Source organism: Erithacus rubecula (genome assembly GCF_903797595.1).
Source record: "Erithacus rubecula genome assembly, chromosome: 15".
NCBI lineage: Eukaryota > Metazoa > Chordata > Aves > Passeriformes > Muscicapidae > Erithacus > Erithacus rubecula.
In genome coordinates this window covers 4,633,477-4,655,080 of record NC_136667.1, presented here as the reverse complement: position 1 = coordinate 4,655,080, position 21,604 = coordinate 4,633,477, and the positions used below count along the sequence as shown (strand labels likewise).

Below are 21,604 nucleotides of genomic sequence, written 5' to 3'. Positions count from 1 at the left end.
TTAGAGCCAGAAGTGAGTCTGTGACATCATGCCTTGCACAGGAAGGAGCATATGGAATGTTTACAGTGGGGCCATCTGCGAGCAGAGCCACGTTGGAGAAGATCCTGGTTCCAGAGCTGAGGATCACAAAGAAGCCAAACACTTTTCTACTCCAGGAAGGGCAGAGCTGCAGGTGAGGCAGAATTTGGGAGGCTGAGTGGCCAAACTGCAGGTCCTGCTGCTCACATCGCTGATTTCCCCTCAGTCATTTTAATCCTTCTGTTTGCACTTCTGAAACGCTGGTTTCCTTAGATTTCCTCGGCAATTCCATCCTGTGCATGTGTCTTGTCTGAGCAGCTGTGGCTGTCCCAGCCCTGGCAGTGCCCCAGGCTGGGGTGGATGGAGCTTGGAGCAATCTGGGCCGGTGGAAGGTGTCCCTGCCCATGACAGGGGGTAGGAGGATGCTCTTTAAGGTCCCTTCCAACTCAAACCATCCCAGGATTTTATGAAGTACTGAGGTCAAACCCACAGACTACTTGTGCAGGAAGGATCTGGAAACCAAACAAGTTTAGTTCTGACTTTTCTTGTGTTTAGTGACATGAGAACTGGATCATCAGGATAGTAATGTTTGCCACCAAGTCAATGGGACCTTTCCACGGGCTGACAGGACCTCATGTTGCACCAGGGGAGGGTCAGGCTGTATATTAATAAAAATTTCTTCATGGAAGGGGTTCTTAAATCATTGCAATGGACTACCCAGAGCAGTGGTGGAATCACACAGCCATGGACTATGCTGGGTTGGAAGGGGCCCATCAGGATCATCAAATCCATCTCCTGGCCCTGCACAGACATCCCAACAATCCAACCCTGCTCCTGAGAGCACTGTCCAAGTGCTCCTGGACCTCAGTCCCCATCCTTGGAGGGATTTAGCAGCCGTGTAGATGTGGCACTTGGGGACACGGGTCCTGGGCTTGGCAGTGCTGAGGTCTCTCGGTGGCCTTAGTGAGCTTTTCCAACCAAAACAATTCCCTGATTTTACCATTCTTTGATTCTAAGTTTCCACGGTTTGACGCCCTCCGCCGGGAGTGTGTGGCAGGAAGGTGGCCGAGGCGACGGTGGCCGTGTCCTCTCGGTGTCACCGCGGGGCAGAGCACGGCGGCGGTGCCGGTGTGCGGATCCTCCGAGCCGGGGCTGCGGGGATACCGGGGGTACCGGGAATACCGATTGTGCGGGGGTACCGGGTGTGCGGGGGTACCGGGTGTGCCGGGGGTACCGGGAATACCGATTGTGCGGGGGTACCGGGTGTGCTGGGGGAGTCAGTGGTGCCGGGGATACATGGGGTGCGGTGGTACCGGGTGTGCGGGAGATCCCGGGGGTGCCAGTGGCGTCGGGAGTACCGGGGATGCAGTGGTACCGGGGATGCTGGAGGTACCGGGCGTGCTGGGGTCCCTGCAGTCCCAGCGGTACCGTGGGTACCGGGTGTGCCGGGGGTCCCGGGGGTCTCAGGGGTGCGGAGGTCCCTGCGGTCCCAGCAGTGGGGGGGATACCGGGTGTGCCAGTGGTGCCGGGAATCCCGGCTGTGCGGGGGTCCCGGGGTCCTGGCGGTGCCGGAGGTACCGGGGGTACCAGGGGTCCCCGTGGCGGTACCGGGGGTACCGGGAATGCGGGGGTCCCTGCGGTGCTGGGGGTACCAGGTGTGCCGGGGATCCCGGGTGTGCGGGGCTACCGGCGGTGGGGGATTCCCGGTTGTGCTGGGGGTCCCGGGTGTGCCAGCGGTGCTGGGGGTCCCAGTGTGCGGGTATCTCGGAGGTTCCGGGGTCCCGGTGGCGGTACCAGGGGTCCCGGCTGTGCCGGGGTCCCGGTGTGCGGGGGTCTCGGGGGTTCCGGGGTCCCGGTGGCGGTACCAGGGGTCCCGGCTGTGCCGGGGTCCCGGTGTGCGGGTGTCTCGGAGGTTCCGGGGTCCCGGTGGCGGTACCAGGGGTCCCGGCTGTGCCGGGGTCCCGGTGTGCGGGTGTCTCGGAGGTCTCGGCCCCGGGCTCCCGGCGGCGGGCCCGGCGGCGGGCGCGGCCCCCTCACGGCGTTGCCATGGCGGCCGCGCTGCGCTCCGCGGGGGCGGGCGGGGGGCGGGCGCGGGGCGGGGCGGCCCCTTCAGCACCAGCGCGGCCGCGGACAGCGGCGGCCCCGGCACCGCGCGGGGCGGCTGCACCGGGAGCTCCCGCACGCCGCACGGAGCGGCCCCGCAGCCGCTCGGTGACCGTCCCCGCACGGCGGGCGAGTGTCCCCGCTCGGTGAGCGAGTGTCCGCCGCAGCCGCACGGAGCGCGTCCCCGCAGCCGCTCGGTGAGGGACCGGCCGCCGCCGCCCGGTGCCCGGTGCCCGGTGTCCCCGCACGTTCGGTGAGTGTCCCCGCAGCGCCCAGCCCGCAGCGCCGCCGGGTCGCGGGTGCCCGCGGGGTCGGGCCGGGCGGGGCCGTTGCGGGAGCGGTTGGGCTCGGTTAAAAAACTTGGAGAAAGCCCGGAGCGCTCGGCTCGGCTCGGGCCTTTGGCTTGTCTCTCCGTAAGGCGTTTTCCTTGGAAACTTTGGAGGTGAACTTGTGTAGAGGGCGGCTGTGTGTGTGTCTGGCTGCACGTGAGCTCCGTCTCACTACGGGCGCTGCTTTGCACGAATCCCAAAAGCTCCCTGGATTTGGGCAAGCCCTGCCTCGCCACATCCGTAGTAGCGGTAGTAGGAGCGTGGCATCCCTTACTCGCTGTTGGAAGCTCTGTCATCCCGCTTAGACGGTGACAGCCCTGGCAGCGGAGGCCTTTTCTGTGTATCCTGCAAGGACCATCGGTGTTTTGGGGGAGGTCACAGCCTGGAGGTGACGGGGACAGTGAAGTGACAGTGACAGCAAGCTGCGGTTCTGTGCCCTAAACTATTCGGAAGTGCCTGCGTGCAAAGCAAAACTGCTTTCCAGCAACTCGGGGCTGGAATTCTGTGTCTTCCCAGCTAGGAATCGCTCTCCTGTGCTCCCTACCTAGTGCCACAGGCGTCTCTGATACATCTTTGAGCCGCTGCAAATCTGTAATAGCATTAATTGTTGCCTCGGAAAGAGGAGGGTGGGCTCTGCAGGCTCCCACGTTGTGTTCCGTGTGCTGCCTTAAGAGTAACAGCAGCCTGTTCGCGGCTCCCAGGAAAAGCAGCCAGGTGGGAATGAATGGGGATGTGCCGAATTCTCCGCTAAAGGCCGAGGGATGAATAATAAATGACAGTGACTCCGGAGCAGGGACTCTCCCACGCTTCGTGCTCCTGACTTCTCCTAAAGCCTCAGAGGCAGATGTGATGTGTCTGTCCCATTGAGAAATGTTAAAAACAATCCTTGTGCCCTTTCATCCTCCGTGTGCTGTGCCTACAGCATCCAGGACTCGGGAATATGGGCTTGATGTGTGGAGGGAGAATAGCTGTCTGCATTATACCTTCAATTCCTTATGTCATCCCTCTGGCATTCCCACAGCTTAATTCAAAGGGAGCACTAATAATTCCTTTAATTTGCAGTGCTGCAGACCTTTGACCTCAGGGCAGTGCTGCCTGCACCCTGCCCAGCTGTGCATCCCAGGCATAACTTTACAGTAAAATTAGTTTTGTTGCCTCATTAGGCACCAGACACACAGGGCTGTGTAAGGATTGTGTGCTCTGGAATGATTCAGGCACCACAGAGAGACACGTTGACCCCTGTGAGCAAAAGCCTGACCCTAAATTCCTGCCCTGCAGATCAGGGGTTTGAGCTCCTGCTCAAGCTCAGGACTAACTGCTGACACAGTAGAGTCCCATAATTTATGAATCGACCGTAAATCTGGGAGGCAGGAGTAGACCAAGTTCCTTGAAAGAACACATTGAGACTGAGTTATTTTGGAGAGTCAATTAAGCAGCATTTAGGCTGGCAGTGGAAATTAATTCATTAATTAACAGTACTTGAAGGAATTTAATTCTATCCATGTTTCAAGACACTCCTTATCCAGAGTGGTTTCTTGGTTCTGGGCTGTGATGATCAGACTGCAGGAGGGGTTTGGGCTGGGTCACTCAGGCTTGGCCACAGCAGGGGGGAAATCTTGGTACCTTTTGCTCTGCTTTGCTTCTCATTCATGTTGAGAAGCCCTTGGTGGGTTGTCCTGAGGTTGTTGACTGTGTTTGTTGAGTTCTCAGTACCTTGATGGTCTCTGCATATGGGGATAGACTTTTTTTAGTGGATTTAACACATAGTTATGTCTTCCATGTCATATATCTCATGTATCTGTGTTTAACACACTGGTTTTAATAGATGAAAGCCAACTAGCAGTTAGAGGATTTGGAGGCAAATTCCAAGTCAAATTTCACCATCAAAGGATGGGTAACATGGAGTGAGGGGTGATGGAAGTGAATTCAAGGTTTGTCTTACAGGACTCAGATGCTCAGCCATGAACAGACCAGACCAATTCTGCTCCCATGTACACCAGAGCAATTCCTGCTGAGTTGAATTGTCATTCAGTCAATTCCTTTATCAGGAACTGTAGTGGTGGGATGGAGAGTAATAATTTCAAATTGAAAGATGGGGAGATTTTGCTTCAATATAAGGAAGGAATTGTTTCCTGTGAGGGTGGGGAGGTGCTGGCACAGGTGCCAGAGAAGCTGTGGCTGCCCCTGGCAGTGTCCCAGGCCAGGTTGGACAGGGCTTGGAGCAACCTGGGCTAGTGGAAGGTGTCCCTGCCCATGGCAGGGTGTGGAACTGGATGGGATTAAAGGTCCCTCCCAACCCAAACCATTCCATGATTCTCTGAATTTATGCCATTTGGATTCAGACATTAAAAAAATAGAAATATTTTGCAAATTGCAGTCTGGCTTTTTGCCTTTGCCACCACGATCTTCATGTAAAAATAATTATTCAAAGCATCAGCAGAGAATGTAAGATACCCCAGGGAATCAGCAATGTGCCATTGTCTATGGCCCTGCTGAGTTAGTGTGGTACAGCAAGGGAGATCCCAGCTGCAAAACTTGAGCATAATATTGAGCATGATTCCTTCATCTTGCAGAATTACTCACAGGTAAACCATCATTTCAGTTCTTTTCTAGAAAAAGTTGTCTTAGAAGCTCTAAAAACTGTTTCTTTCACCGTGTATCACCAAAAGGAGAGTTTTCCTCCATGAAATGCCACAAACAGGTACAGCAGATGTGGATTTATGTCCACATCAGCTGATTTTCTTCTCCATTACCCTTTCTGCTGGAGCTTTGCTTATCCAGCAGGTCCTGTCACCCTGACATCCCATGTCAGGTTGGATGTTTTTGCACATTTGGTGAAAGCTTGACTCAGTCTTCCTGCCCAGCTTGGTGTCGTCAGGTGCATGATGGTCATTATGAATTATTGATAGTGATGGAAAAGTCACGAATGCACAGCTGTGCTGCAGGGCCTGGGCCTTTTCCTTGGCTTTAATCATCACTTTATCTCCTCTCTGCCTTTTAGTAATAATGTCAACAGAGATTTTGTGCTGCCTTCACCACAAAAGAGGAGCAGTTCCCTGCTCTGCTGCTGCAGCCAGAATCCTTTTTCCTCTTGTAGTTTGACCAGAGTTCTGCAGATTTTTCTGTTTTTTTAGAGCTGTAAACTCTAAAAAACATTTCACTTAGCAAAAAACTATTTTCTGTGGGAATCTTGGCTGTTACTGGTTTAAAATTAAACATAAACTCTGTGCAGCAAATACTTTGAAGGTAATGAATAATTCATTTATTTTTCCCCACTTTAACAGTGCAACTCGTAAAATTGGGAAAATGGCATTAAAAAGAAATCCCCTGGCTGTGTTTTGTATTCAGAGAGCAACTTTCTAATACAAGTATGGAAATTAATTCATAAAAAATCTGAATTCTATATGAACATTGTAAACACAAATAGCAACATAATTAAATAGTGGAAGATACAGTAATTTTTGAGTAACCTGTGAGACACAGTCCCATGGAGGTGCCAGCCCAGCCTGCTCCAGGATACAGAAGTTTTCCCAATTCAGTTTAAACTCCCCCCTTGCTGTAGCAATCAGGAAGATCCTTAATTTGGAGGGATTCTAAACTGCTTCACAAATCAATCTGGAGCTTGGGCCTGGAGCTCACAACCTCTGCCATGGGATGAAAATACTCCTGGAGTGGAATAGAATAATTGCTCAACAGAAACACTTTTCTAACCTGTGCAGGGTGGAGCAGGGCTGATACAGAGATGCCTTCAGGGTGCATTTCTTTCATCTTTTGGTCTCTTCCCAACAAAACTCCAAATCCACTCTGGATGAACCATCAAAACCCAACCTTGGTACCCCAATGGCTCAGCCCTGATTTAGGGGGAAACCCCCACACTGCATTGACTGAAGGAGCTGAATGCAGCTCCAGCAAGGGGTTCTGGAGTGTAATCAGGCAAAAAAGAGAAATCCATTCAGTGGATGTGGTTGTGCTGGAGCCCTCTCAAAACAGAAATGTGATCCTGGAGGATCCTCTCGTGGTTTAGTGAGCACAGCAGTTCTTGGGGATATCTGATGGTTGTCCTGTGGTGTAGCTGAGGAGAGGATGGTTCTGGAGAGTTCCTGAGGAGAGCCTTGACTTTGTGATGCCCTTTTAGCCCTGAAAGCAGCCCAGCTTTGGGGCTGCAGTGGCACATGGCATCACTCATCCCCCTTCCTCTGGCATTTGAAGAGGAGAGGTGATTATGAAGATAGTTAATAGATGGAAAAGAAGGATTGTTTCAGTTTTTACCTTGCCTGCTTTTGCTGCAGTTTAGTCATAATAATGAGAGTTTTTGATAAGTGAGCTGTGGATTGAGTCACTGGGATCTCGAGTGAGTAAATAGATTTTGGGATTAGTCTGAGGAGCTGAGCAGAGCAGTCAGGGGAAGCTGCAGCACAGACAGGGAGGAAGGAATCTCTGGGACCTTTGGCTCTTGTTCCTACCAGCTCAGGGCCCTGGGAGAGCTCATCAGGTATCTGAGCAATCTCCACATCCTCCACATACTTGAGGTCCACCTGGAAGGCTTGAGAGTCATTATTCCTCAGGCTGGGACCTCAAAAGAATGAGCAGCTGGGAAACTGTGGCACAGAGGGAAATCCAGGGCACAGAGCCCAAATCATCTCCCAGATCCTGTTGGATCTCCTCAGGCACAGAGACATCGGGGGGAAAAGGTTTGGGAATGGGTTTGTTGGCTCATGTTGCCACAATTGACATCCTGAATTCAGGAACAGGGAAATACTCTCTTTAAAATACAGGGTAATTGTTGACATCATCATTTTTATTTTTGTTTTTCCTTCAGCTGAAAAAAATCCTGGGAACCCTGAGTGTAGAGTGAGGAAATGATGCTTTTTCCTGTGGTGACTGAGCCAGTGAAAGGCAGCTGTTGGGAATAATGTCCCAGTAGGCAAAGCAGCTCATCAATCTCAGCTGCTGCTTCTATGAACATATTATATAATAATGCTTCTTCTTCTTCTAAAAAAAAAAAAAAAAAAAAAAAAAAAAGCTATAAAGGTCCCTCTCTTCTTCCCCTGAATATCACCAGGGGAAGCCATAAACTCTGCTTCAGTCTTAATCTGTTCTATCACAGTGATATATCCATTAATGGATATCATATATCCATTAAACCTTCCATCCTTGCACAGAAAGAAATTACAATATTTCAGTGTTCAAAAGAAGTTTGTATATTTTTTTCTTTTTTTTTTGCAAAGTGACTGATTTGTCTGACTTTTCCAGACTCCACATGCTGAGAGTCCTTTATCTGAGCAGCCCAGAACTCTTCCTTTGCCATCAAGGCCTAACTGGCTGCTCAGTGCCAGGCTCAGAGCAGAGCTCAGCCCTTGCCAGACTTAACCCTTTATTCCAGCTGCCAATGTGAGCATGGATTTGGGAGCAGGTCAGGAACATGCATTCAGCTAATTAGTGGCCCATCAGGAGTTGGAAAGCAAATGAAAGCTGCAGACAGGCCCTGGCACAACAGACAGGTCCTCACAGGGTGAGCAAAACAAGTGCTGTGCTTCTGGCAGCACTGAAATGGCATTTTCAGGGATAAAAATCTGTCTGCTGTAGCAGGGAGGAAAAATCCATTACCTTCCTAATAAAGGAATAGCACAGCCCATACCTCCTTGAGCTATAATTTCAGCTTTTCCTGCAGATTATGCAGATATTTACACTTAAATCATGCTTCAAATATTATCTTTGTTAGGAACTATTTATAATTTGAGCATGAAAGCTGAGATTGTGGAACACAGCCCAACAATGAATAAATTCCTGCAAATTTCAAACCATAGAGTGGACATGCCCTGCTTGGGACAGTCAGGGAACTTGAGTGGGTTCTGTAAGCTTTGCAGGAAAGCCTGAGAATACTGTCAGAACATGCTTGAAATGAGAAAAAAATAACAGTGAGTGCCTTTTTGATAGCAGGTGAATATTTACAGAAATATTTCCAGCACAGCCAGTTCATGAACATGGAAATTCCAGCAACAGGATTCAGGGCTTACTGTAAATGAACCTTGTGCCTGTCAGCTGCACACTCTGATAGAAAGAATCTAAAGCCACTACACAATGCATAATATTTCATTCTGCTGAGTTATTTATTCATTCTAAATTTTATATGATTCTACTACATCCCTGCTAATTTGCATGCCTATTATTAATATTAAATTCCCACTCAAAATCCCCTAGGGAAAATGGCAATTTTTTTAATATCCTCACAGAGGATTAAGCATGACCTGAAACCCAGAGTCTTCATAAACCCTTTTCCCACTGCTTTCACCTCACCATTCCCAACTTTCAAGTCTGTTGTTACACCTGCAGCACTGCCAGGCTGTAATGCATCATTCATTATGTCCAGCAGGTGACTGGTAGTTACCATTGATCTCCAAATGAATGTGATTGTTTGTTGGCTTTTATTTCCTGCAGCTTTCCCGGGGAGCTTCGTGTTTCTGTCAGAGACAAGATGACAATTCATATTTCTGCCAAATGATCCAGTGACTCATCCTATTAACTCTGCTGGAATACATGCTTCCAGTCGTCCTGCCACGGTGAGTCCATGGGATTTTGCATCCTTGCTGGGAATATTATTCAGGATTTAGTCCATAAGCATGTGTTTGGTAGTACAGCTAAGCTTTTCCTAAAGCAGGAACCTCCCAGGGATGGCCACAGCCCCAAATGTTCCATATGGCAAATATTTTTTAAAAGTTATTGAAGATTTTGGAGCAGTTGAGGCACTGCTGGCCTTGTGTTTTTTAAAGGGTGTTGTTGGTTTGGACTGGAGGCCCTGTGAGAAGGGCCCTTGAGTTGTAGGAAGTGATATCAAGTCATAATAAATTGAAAATGTTGCCCTGTGAGGGGATTCCCATCTGGCTATAAATGAGTTTACCATGAGTCATGATGGAAAAATGGGACATCCAAAAAATCCCAAATACCCAGCATGACAGAATATGGATTATGATTTCACACTGGGTGCCCAAATTAAACTCCTCACTTTGTGCCTCCTGAGAACCCCCAGCTCATCAAGCCAATATCCTGGAACATTCCAGTAGAAGCAGAATCCCAGGATGGTTTGGGTTGGAAGGGTCCTTAAATCCTGTACCATTCCATCCTTTCCACTATCCCAGGCTGCTCCAAACCCCATCCAACCTGGCCTTGGACACTTCCAGGGACCCAGGGGCAGCCACAGCTTCTCTGGGCACCCTGTGCCAGGACCTCCCCACCCCAAAAGGAAAGAATTTCTTCCCAATATCCCATTTTACCCTGCTCTCTTTCCCTTAAAACCATTATCCACATTCCTTGGGTTGGGTGGAAAAAGTAGGACACATTTTTGTGGATCAGATCTCATTTTGTGTTTCCTTTTTGTGCCCTTTTGAGGTGCCATTCTATGGCACAGCCCAAGCCCACAGCTTTGCAGTGCATTTTGCCCACCTAGCAGCCTCCTCTGCCAGGGAAGAGCTGAGCTATCATTTGTTAATCCAGGGAAACTCGATGGTAACTGGACTGAAAACTGATGGCAATTCATGCGTTATCTCTTGATAAAAGGATAAATAAACACTGCCTCCACTGCCTGCATTAACATTAATGGAAGGAAAAACTCATGGAAAACACTGTCCAACCAGTTTAAATATGTCTCCATTTAGGCTCCCCAGATGCTTTACTGCTTCTCCTTGTCTCATCTGGGTTTAAATTACGACTGGAAGTCCTTCCACGTTTGACATTCCTGCCTCTGGAGCTTATGCCAGCTGCAGTCCTGAAGTAAGTGAGCAAAATACTTCCAAATGTCCAGCTTAATAGAGAAATGGATCTTTGAATGAAAATAAAGCTTTAGCAGGAGGTCATGGAAATTGCTAGTGATGTATATAATGTGTGAGCAGGAAAGCCAGTGCAGGGATGAGAGGAATGGCAGAGTTTATGTGGGTGTTTCTGAAGTGATCCCCCAAACAAGGCCACCACAGCAGCTCCAAGATATTTTGCTACATCTGTTTTTTAACCTCTTCTGCCAGGGGACAAGGGACAGGATAAGGGGAAACAGCCTCAAGCCATTCCAGGGGAGGTGCAGGCTGGACAGCAGCAGGAATTTCTCCATGGAAAGGGTGGCCAGGCATTGGAAGGGGCTGCCCAGGACTCCCCATCCCTGGAGGTGTCCAAGGAGGGACTGGAGGTGGCACTCAGTGCTCTGGGATGGTGACAAGGTGGGGATCAGGCACAGCTTGGACTCAATGGTCTTGGAGATCTTTCCAACCTCACTCAATCTGGAATTCTGTGAAAGGTCCCTGCACAACCAAATTCAAGTGCAAAGTAAAAAGAATTGGAACATTTGAGTATTCCCAGCCTTCATTGTAAACAGAAAAACATGGGAGCAGATAGAAGCAAAGGGAAGAGGATGGAGCTGCCACAGCTGCACAAAAACTATTTCAGCTGTATCCTGCCTGAAAATGCCAGCACATGGCAAACCCTTTGAAAGCACACTGAATCAACATTATGGAATATATAAAAAGAGAATCTAAACAGTTTATCAGTAAAATATGAGCTAAATTTGATGAGACTGTTCTCTAGACTGTTTCTATGAAAGTTGTGGGGAACATGAACAGCTGTCATTAGCATGGCAGATTTGCTTCATTCAGATGTAAAGCCAGATCTGCTTGGGATTTTTTTTTGATGAAGCTCATGCACAGTGGAGTGCTAAGAGGTGCTTAATGAAACATTTTAGCATCATTGTAAGCCCAAACTCAGAGTTGCTTGCTCCAAAAGGAAAATTAGAGCCTCTAATTTCAATGGAAAATAAATGATAAAATGTAACAGTGTTATGTTTAATGATCCAACAGTATCCAAATATTTTTCCACATTGTGGCTGCTTTATCAGGTGAAGGTGACCACTCAAGGACAAGCTGGAAGTTGAGTCAGGGAAATATTTTTCTAACCTTATAATAAGGATGATTTATCAAAAAACTTGTCTGGGTCTGATCCATCTTATTCTGTGCTTCTCTAGCAGGTGTATATAAAAGAATTCATCCTGAAAACTGCTTTTCCTCATCCTGTTTTGGGGCAGAGATCTTAATTCAGATGGGATTCTGGGTCTATTGCAGTTTATGGTAACATTTTAAATCCATAAACAAAAAAAAACTTCAGAAACATCACTAGGAGAGAATCTCAGTAAATTAAAATATTGATGAAGTGTGGAAAGCTTCATCCACGTGCAGGGAGTTTCCTTCCTTCCTTTCATCCCAGGATCTCTTGTTTTACAAAACACTTTGACTAATTAGAGCCTCAGTGTTGCTGCTGATGTATTGTAACTGAGGTTAATTGCATTAATAATAACTCCTGGCATTAACCTGAGCACCTCAGTAAATAAATTTGCCCCTGCTTTGGGAAATCAGGTTACTAATGACTATAAAAGTGCCTGGAAATTGTTTTTGTTGCCAGGCAAGATTGAAGAAAAAAACAAGATAAAATCCTGCTAGGAGAGTGCAGGGTTAAAGCATTGGGTTGCAAACTGGTAGCAAATTAGTAAATAATAAAAAATATGTCTACTAATATTTGTTTAGGCTTAACTGTAAATTGATTATATTTTTAAAAACTGAATTCCTGGGGTATTTTCCTAGTACATTTTGCTCACTTATCAGAGTTGAAGGAGTTCTGAAGCACAGAATTCTTTAATATTTATCATAAAACATTAAAGGTGAGACTGAACTCCCAAAGCTTCCCTAGATTCTCCAGGAATCACTTCAGAGAAATGACATTTTGAGGGACACTTCTTCAACACAAAAGAGAGATTTACTGCCATTACCTTCTCCTTTCAGTTTCAAACCTCAGTATATTGCAATAAATCTGAAATACCTAAAAACATGTAGCAATAAAGGAAGGATTTCTAGTGTTATTTAGTGATACTTCCATCTTCTGACTTTCCAAGTGTTTGAAGAGGGTCCCTCTGCTAAAAGGGGATTGAATTTCAACATTCCCTTCTCTACTCCCCTTTTTTTTTTTTTTTTTTTTCACATCACAGCATCAGCCTCAGAAAGGTCAAAGTTTTGCAATATCAAACAAATGCCATAATAAAAAAACTACTGTTTAGACAACAATTCTGACCATTTTAAGTTTGCTAGGGGATCACTTGGGCTGATAATTTCACCACAATCTGACATAGACAAAACTGGACTTGATGATCTTGGAAGTCTTTTCTAACCTTAATTCTGTGATTCTAAGAATGACTCAGGTGACAGAATGGCAGCAAAAACATTTGAACAAAACTTGTCCTTCCAACCTGCCTCCACCCAAGGTTGTCCCACTTCCAGAATTGGCAGCAGCTCTCTGAAAAAGCTGGATTTTAGGATAGATGTGTCATAAAGGCTCTGAAGGATGCATTGCTGTAGTTTTAAAGGAATAAACATGGAATTCTCATGAATATTTAGTGGTGAGATCATTAACATGTAAAATTAGCAGTGCTGAGGAGGGCAGTTTCTCTCCTTTTCAGTTCAAATGTTGTGTCCTCTTAATGCCTGCAGGAAAAACGTGGATATTTCTGAATACACCTGGAAACACACCTGTGTGTGGAATTATGTGTGGAATTATACACTGTGTCCATGGAGCTATGTGGTTGTGCCAGATCTATGGGAATAATTCCAAGACTTTCATGCTGTCAATTCCCAACTTCAGTCCTGCTCCACTCAACTTTTAAAACATTCCTTCAACTTCAAACATCTGGCTAGTCCCATTCTTTGTCACGAGGCCAGGAAGGTGCTTGGAATTGCATATGCTCCTGATCAGCTTAATGGCAGCTGAAATTCCAGCAGAAATATGTGAAATAAAACTCTGCCATATTCCCAAGCCATTTGACAGCTCACAAGTTGCTTGGAATTACTAAAATATTTCAGAATATAGAATCTGAAGGCGAGGGAAGGGGAATGTATGACAACGTACATATGGAGTCACCATTGGTTAAGAAACAACAGTGGGGACTTTTCAGTAGTGTTGTTACTTAGTATGATTTTACTTTATTTTTATTCTTGAGCTTTGGCTGAAAGAATATGTTTGAGCCATCTGGCTGCAGAAACACTCGGGGGTGTTTGGGAAGAAGGTTCTGGGTGCTGGCAGATTCCCAAAGGCTCTTCTTCCACCCAGCTGGTGCCTCACTGAGCCTCTTTAGATCCCACCTGAGTGTCTCATCTCCTTGCTAAATGAAGTCCAGATATCATTTTAAACTGAGAAATTCCCAAAGCTGAGCTATACCCCATGTACTATGTAGGTGCTTCTTTACAGGCTTTCTTGAGCTCCTTTTTCCACAAGGCTGGAAGAGGTTTTCTCACCAGAGCTGCAAATCACAACTTGCAGCATTGATGCATTAATATAAAACATGGTTTATGGCTTAGAAGGGAAGCATTTTCCTCAGAAACATCATGGAAACAGCTTGACAATCATCCAGTCCTTAAACCACAAGTGACATTAAAGGATGCATATGTTTAGATGATCCACAGAGACCAAAGTTCATCCAGGGCATATGGCTGGATAAACAGGGAGCAGGTTGCAACATTCCTGGTTTTCACAAAAAACTTCCTGGTCTTTAAGGACTTTTAAGTATTCAAGTCACTGAAGGTCAAAGGGAAATGTCTAGGCAGGACAGAAAGAACAAATTTGTTCATTTTGCTCATTTTAGCTCTTCATGGTGAAATTTGTTTGGAGTTCCATTAGAAGTATTTTGTGTTATTAACCTTTGAGTAGTTGTTAAATTGGGCCTATATTTTTCTACATTTACTTTGAGTCATGGGTTGTACTATAACGTGATGGCTTCTCAGCAGGATTAAAACCTAAGTGCATTAAAATTCAATTAAAATCCTGCCACAAGTGCAGTGGTTGACTCAGACCCTTAACTGGGGTTGTGTCTCTAAAATGAACAGCTCTGTCACTACACCGGGGGAGGAAGTTTGGTACAACCAAGTGAAATGTCCTCTCTATTATTCCAGGAAGTTCTAACATTTGTCTCTAAATCCCCTTTTAGCCAACTGATATCACAATGACCGAGGACTTGGATCACAGATTCAGTTATCTCACGTGGGATCAGATTAAAATCCTGGATCAGGTTTTAACTGAGGCAATACCTATTCATGGGAGAGGAAATTTTCCAACCCTGGAGGTAAAGCCGAAGGATATAATCCACATGGTGAAGGAGCAGCTGATTGAGAAGCAGATCCACGTCAGGGACATCCGCCTGAACGGTTCCACTGCCAGTCACATCCTGGTGAAGCACAATGGCACCAGTTACAAGGACCTGGACATCATTTTTGGAGTGGAGCTACCCAGCGAGTTCGAGTTCCAGGTCGTTAAGGAAGCGGTTCTCAACTGCCTGTTGGACTTCTTGCCAAAATGTGTCAACAAGCAAAAAATCACGGCTCAGACCATGAAAGACGCCTACGTGCAGAAGATGGTCAAAGTCTCCACCGACCACGACCGCTGGAGCCTCATCTCGCTGTCCAACAACAGCGGCAAGAACGTGGAGCTGAAGTTCGTCAGCTCGCTGCGGCGGCAGTTCGAGTTCAGCGTGGACTCCTTCCAGATCATCCTGGACTCCATCCTGGCCGTGTACACGGCCCCGCAGGTGTCCCTGGTGCAGGAGTGTCACCCCCCCGTCATCGCCGAGAGCATGTTCGGGGATTTCAGCCAGGCCATGGAGCACCTGCGCTACAAGCTGATCTCCACGCGCAACCCCGAGGAGATCCGGGGCGGCGGCTTGCTCAAGTACAGCAACCTCCTGGTGCGCGACTTTAAGCCGGCGGACGAGGCTGAAATTAAATCTCTGGAACGCTACATGTGCTCCAGGTTCTTCATTGATTTTCCCGACGTTGCCGAGCAGCAGAGGAAAATCGAGTCCTACCTGCGCAACCACTTCATCGGGGAGGAGAAGAGCAAGTACGACTACCTGATGACGCTGCGCGGGGTGGTGAACAAGAGCACCGTGTGCCTCATGGGGCACGAGCGAAGGCAGACCCTCAACATGATCACAATCCTGGCTCTGAAAGTGCTGGGGGAGCAAAACATCATCCCCAACGCGGCCAATGTCACGTGCTACTATCAGCCTGCTCCCTATATCAGTGACAGAAACTTCAGCAACTACTACATTGCTCATGGACAACCCCCTGTGTTCTACCAGCCTTACCCTTTCCACATACAGCTACAGAGCGGGATGGTGTAGGAACACTCCGACCTCCAAGCACTCACCACTCCTCTCTTTCCAGTTCTCTCCTTGATAAAGGCCTCATTAAAGCGAGTTTTATCAGCACTTTTGAGTTAAGGACATATTTTTGTGCAAGTTGCCAAAGTTGTTTGGTTGATCGATGTCTAAGTCACCGTTAAGCAGGTGAAATAAGTGAAGCGTCTGTCATTCGTGAAGTGTTTATACCTTGATGTGTGTTTGGGCTGTATTTTTCTGCAATGAAAAGAGAAGGTTATAAATTATTCTAATTTTATAAAAATGAAGTGCACTAAGTTCTGGGTTCTTAAAAAAAAAAAAATAATAATTCTTGAGCAAAATGTAAATGGTGTCAATGAAAACCGAAGCCAATGAAATACCTCTCTGTAGAAATGCCTGATGTTAGAAAGGACAGTGCTCTGAGTGCATCAAAATCAATCATCCCTTTGGTTTTTTCCATGCTGTTCCAGCAAACATTTATTTGCAGCACCTTTGAAAATACACATTGATGGGTTATCTCTTGGTGGTGTGAGCTCTGCTGCTCGTTCCTCAGGTCAGGCAGAGACTCAGGGTCACTCCCCTGCCCAGAGTCTGTACTGGTGAGAAGGAAATGCCCCTACCAAGAGCAGACTCAGCATTTTGTGTATCCAAAATTTCCACTGATCCCAGTGAAAGATTTGGCTGCTCGAGTCAGGCAGAGTCAGAGCCCTGGACCTGCCTCACAGATAACAAAAGCTGTAAGAGGTACAACTATTCTGATTAAATTGGTCTTGAAAACTGAGGCAAGAGAATGAAGAAGGAGGTGAAAATTGAGCAGAACGGGCTCACTTTCTATTGCTAATTTGTTATTGATCAGAGCTGCTTTAATGCACAACAAACAGAGTCAGGAAAAAACTCCAAAAGCCCAGGACTGTGCTATTTTTAGGTGAATTAAAACAAATCCTTGGCAGTGGCATTTGAAAAACTATTTTTTACTGGTAAAGTCCTGTCTGTGTTTAGATACCTGCACACATCCACCAGTAGCAAACGAGGATTTATGATCAGGAAGCAAAACATGAGTTACATATTTGTGTGTGTGTGAGTGTTTACCAAAGATAAGTTTTAAACATGTCACATAAGTGCCTCCCTGTGCCAGTTGCTCCATGAAATGTTGGAAATGGTGCCAGAGAGCTCCTGAATTATGGAAACATGGAAAGGGAAACACACCCTGGGGTTGCAGAGTTGTTTGAAGCAGTGATGGGCAGAGGTTTGGGACAGTTGGATCTAAGGTGGTGTCACCAGAACCAAACATGGGAAAAGGAATATGGAAGCAGAAGGAGGAAAAGGAGGTTGGGAAGGGGTGTGGGTGTAAAATGGGAACAGCCAACTGGAAATGCAAGCTGCAGAGTTTCTTCTTTGTGTGTTGCCATGTTGTCCCTGTCACTGTTCATCCCCATCTCCTGCTGCTCCAGATCTGCATTGCATCCATTTACAACAGGTGTCAGGCCTTGGGAATTTCTTCTACTTGGGCACAGGAGTTTGATTCATTTTATGGAGAAATGTGGTCTATAAATGTGCTGTTTTAAATCAAACATTTCTAAATTTTCTAAGGTCTATGAAGTCTGATTGCCAGTGAAATGTAGCTTCCCTTTCCCCCTTTCTATTCCTGTACATTTGAACAAAGAATTGTTCAAAGACCATCATCACTAGAGTCAACTTTTTTCCTGTAAAATACAGTGCAAAAATTGGTGTTTCTGCAACATAAGAAGGGTTTGCTGATGAAGCTGATTCATTTTGTGATGTCTTTCATGAATAGAGTACTGTTACTCTTGCTGATTTTTCAGGTATGTCCAATTTGGTGTCTGAAAGCACACTTTATTCCACTTCCACTTTCCATTGGTTAAACAATATTTAATAAAACCATCAATTCTAATTGCTCTGTGATCAGCTATGGTAACACCATATTTGCATGAAAGCACTTCTAGGGAATTCATTCATTCAAACCAGAGTGAGACATGGTGGATTCCTTTTCTTTCTGTTTTAATTGAACTGTCAGGATGACAAAGGGAACCTTCCCATTCAGTTTGGTGTTTGCCATGTTAAACAGCACTGTGAAATTCTGTAAGAGCCTTACGTGGGTCGTGTCCCTGCTGCTGCTTGGGATCTGCAGGGATGAGGAGCTGAGAGCTGGGCTGGGGAATCTGTGGGAACCAGGCATCCAAATGCCTTAAATTTCAGGAGGAATGGGGCTCCTAATCTCTTTAGATGTGTTGGAAAGTCTCAGTCCATCTGCACTGACCTGTGACCTTAATGTAGTGTTGCCACATTGATTTATTACTCCTCCACTCCTGGTTTCCATGGTTGCTGGGTGGAAAAATGGGTTGATCTTCCCAAGAACCAGGGAACAGATGAGGCAGGAAGGAGCATTTTCAGTGTGTCTTGCATGGCCAGTGATCCAATACCCAGAAAAATTCTTCTCTAAGGTGTTCTCTAACCAACAAGTAGAAACATGCATTGGGTAAAAGACTAAAATAATTTTTAAATCAAATATTGTGGAAGCATCAGGAGTGGTGAACTCGCTGTGGATTTGTATAAACCAGCCTGTGCACTTGTACAGAACTTTATTTAAATATATACTGAATTCTGTCACCTCTCTGTTGATCCAGATTGGGTAGGGAAGGGCTCAGCCAAAGTTCATGGAGCTGGTGGGAAGAATCCACCTGGCTGCAATGGGCTTGGAACCCCAGCAAAGAGGGAAGACTTAGGGGAGCACCTACAGGCAAAGGTACAAAGACATCAATATGCAAAAATCTCTCAGGTATAAATGAACCCTATAAATTTATGGAAAAAGGTCTTATATTTCTTACCTAGAGGTAGTTCAGTTCTGAAGGTTGAGGTTGTGATTTTGTATATGTAGGCATATATATATATAATTTATTTAGCCTTACATATATAAAATCTCATGTATCTACACCTATGGGGTAATTAACAAAACCTGATGGTTGTAATTATTTCCTTCCAGATGTTCTATTGATCCCTGGCAGCAGTAATTGACCTGGAGGGTTTTTTGGTTTTGTTTTTTTTTTGTTCAAGGTCATAATGACTCCTCTGTAAAGTAATATTAAAAGGGGATGATGTATTGACTGCTGCTTGCAAAACACTGATAGCAGTGTGTAGGATGAAATATTGGAACCTCTTCTCCAATTGATACTGATTTTATCATGTGCAGATCTAAATCTACAAAGAATTGAGAGTTTTCTCAGTGCCAGTCTCCTGAGCATCATGTTTGCATTATAATTATATCTCGTTGTTTCAATCTGTTCAATGATTATAACGCCTGGAAATTGTAATGCTGATTTTATTTAATCACAAAACTTCTTAGGGTTTACAGCTTAAAGTAATCTAATGTTGTCAGGACCTAAGTGTTCCAGTTTCAAGTGCTTTCCTTAAAAAAATGTCCTTTGAATTTTGTGTTTTGTTGTAAAAGGTCTATTTGAAGCAAATACTTTATGGTAGTTCCTTTAAAATGTATTTTGTGAGCTTTATACTCGACACGTTACAGAGGTTTTTGCAATGGATGAAAGAAATGCAAATTGTCCTCAGTGGAGCTGTGGCCTCTGTGAGTTACCTGGAGCCTGAGGATCTGTGAGGGAATTTGGGTGGTGTTAGAGGAGTTACAGTGATAAATTGGGAATAAATTTGGAGTTATACAGGTGTGGGCTCAAGATGAGCTTCAGAAATACCTGGAGAAAGGAGAGCAGCGAGTTCAGTTTTGGTTTGATCCTTTTTCTGTTAAAAAAATCACATGGAAGGGCGTTCAGGACAAAGCTGTTGCAGATGAAATATTCCTCTTAATGTGCCATCTGAAGCTGTGGAAAAAATATTGTAATGCTACAAATGTGTAAGAATCCCACCAATTTGTAGGTCATTAGTCCACGGTGTTGACTGGTGCCTTTGGGTATTTGGGGGGTGATCATTAAAAGAACATTTTATTTAACCTCTGGTTTCCTGTAATCCCTTGATTCCTCCAGGTTTCTCCAGCAAGCCCAACTGGAGTGTGGTAACTGCAAGAGAGATGAAAATTTGGTTAAATATGTTTCCTCAGGTGGATAAAGCACAGGCTCAGGCTCAGCCTGGCAGACCCACAGGGAAGGTTCCAGAAGGGTTTCTCTGGATCTCCCATCCCTTGGAATGTGCTCCCTGTCACCAGGCTCATGTCAAACACATTTGAAGTGCCTGCATCTCTATATTTATTTAATCCAAACCTCACTGTCTGCTGGGTCAATAAAATTAATACTTAAGTGACAAAGGACTGGGCTTTACATCCCCATGAACCTGATCCCATCTTGATCCAGGATTTCTGGTGATGTTGGGCCAAGGTGGGAGAAGCTCCCAAAAATTTGTGGGGTTTTAGCTGGGCAACATAACCACACTCATCACAGTTCCACTTCTGGTTGTTCACTAGGATTTTCTGGGTTTGGGGGAGGTGGGGTTGGGATTTTTTAGGAAGTTTTTTTGTTTGTTTCATGCGCTGGGTTTTGCACTATTACTCATTAATTCAGAGTTTGTAAAGAGGACAAGACAATATTGCTCTTTCTCTGGGGGAGGTGTCAGAGCTGTTAAACCCCATGGACTCTCAGAGTCTGACAGAGGAGGGGCAGGGGAACATTCCAGAGGTTTTGACCCCATGTGAGAGCTTGGAAATTCCCAGTTGGCTCAAAATGATGCTCAGTGTTTTCCCTGTCTCCACTCAGCTCTTCCTTGGGCACTGGAGCCATCCCAGGCTCTGGGTGTGGGAGGACAGTGAGACCCCTGCACTCCAGAAAAACCTTTTTTCCTCCGTTTTATCCAGCATTGCTCAAAACAGGGTTTTTCCACCTTTTTTTCACTGTGTAATGGGCAAATTTTTGCAAAAAGCCCTCCATTATCTTAACCAGCAAGATAATAATTCATTCAATAATAATTTCTATTTTTTAAATACAGTTGGATTTTTAAGAGTTTTTTTCAATAAAATGGGAAGTGGGGAAGTGAGAAGGCAGCACATATAGGGGACTTTCCCATCCTTAAATATTCACCAGCTGCATTCCTGAGGAATTCAAAATCCCAGGAAATACATGAAGCTGAGAGAGCTACGTTGTGTTCTAGTCCCTGCCACCCCCATTTTTTCTGCTCCATCAATCCCCATCATTAAATACTATTTCATAGGCAAGTGATTTTCTTCTTCCCAGCTGCCTCCATATTCAGCTCCATTTCATCCTGAGCCATTGCAGAACCTGTGCCTCGGAAATCACAATTAGTTACCATGGAAAGCAATTCAAGACCGTAATAAATACACTCCAAGGCTGCTCACTCTGCCTAGGATTCCAAAATAAAAGTAAAAATAAGTCCTCTGGAGAACTGGATGCAGATCATGATGTTTATGGGCAGTGTGTGCTTGTACATGCCCAGGTTAATGTCATTAATTTCATTTTTATGTCTGGGTGATGGGAACAGCAAAGCCCTCCACAGCAGCCCCACTCCTTCCCAAGCCCACCCTCTGTCAGGAACCCCTTCTCCCCAACCTCTATTTCATTTTCCTATAAATATTCCCATCCTGTTGATAGGAGTTTGTTCACACTCCTCCTGGTTTGTTGCTGGGACAGACAGGGTCAGGATGCTGCCCACATGTTCCTGGATTTCTGCACACACAAATCCAGCAGCATTTTCACATGCCAGGGCTGGCTTTGCCCTCCCACTTGCCCCAAGGAGCAGCAGGAGGATGGCAATTCCCAGCTCGAGGGGATGTGACCCCTCAGTGCTCTCACCATCCATGCTAAACATTCCTTCCTCCAGCATTTTCTCAGCTCCTGACATTTTCCAGACAATGGGCTGGAATTGCAGCTCGTGGCTCTGTCTCAAGGATCTGAATGGATGTTGGAATAAATCCCTTTCTATTGTTCTGTTCCCAGGGAATGGCATTGCCCAAGCAAAGATCTGGATTCAC

General features: G+C 45.9%; 1 protein-coding gene across 3 annotated transcripts; it reads left to right on the top strand.

Annotated features, from left to right (window-relative positions):
• The first annotated feature begins 148 nt into the window (after positions 1 to 148).
• TENT5D (terminal nucleotidyltransferase 5D) lies at positions 149 to 15,732 on the top strand. Of its 3 annotated transcripts, none has more exons than XM_079319245.1 (4): positions 149 to 172; positions 8,889 to 9,010; positions 10,103 to 10,217; positions 14,455 to 15,732. In XM_079319245.1, exon 4 carries the CDS (start codon positions 14,470 to 14,472, stop codon positions 15,643 to 15,645), a length of 1,176 nt encoding a protein of 391 aa, XP_079175371.1. In that variant the 5' UTR covers positions 149 to 172; positions 8,889 to 9,010; positions 10,103 to 10,217; positions 14,455 to 14,469; the 3' UTR covers positions 15,646 to 15,732. The 3 variants fall into 3 exon arrangements, with proteins under 3 accessions (XP_079175371.1, XP_079175369.1, XP_079175370.1); XM_079319243.1 differs by lacking the exon at positions 149 to 172 and adding an exon at positions 2,125 to 2,374; XM_079319244.1 differs by lacking the exon at positions 149 to 172 and adding an exon at positions 2,446 to 2,534.
• The last annotated feature ends 5,872 nt before the right edge of the window (positions 15,733 to 21,604 follow it).

Excerpts from the sequence above, each read along its gene's own strand:
- TENT5D (XM_079319245.1), top strand. The coding sequence starts at position 14,470 with ATGACCGAGGACTTGGATCACAGATTCAGTTATCTCACGTGGGATCAG.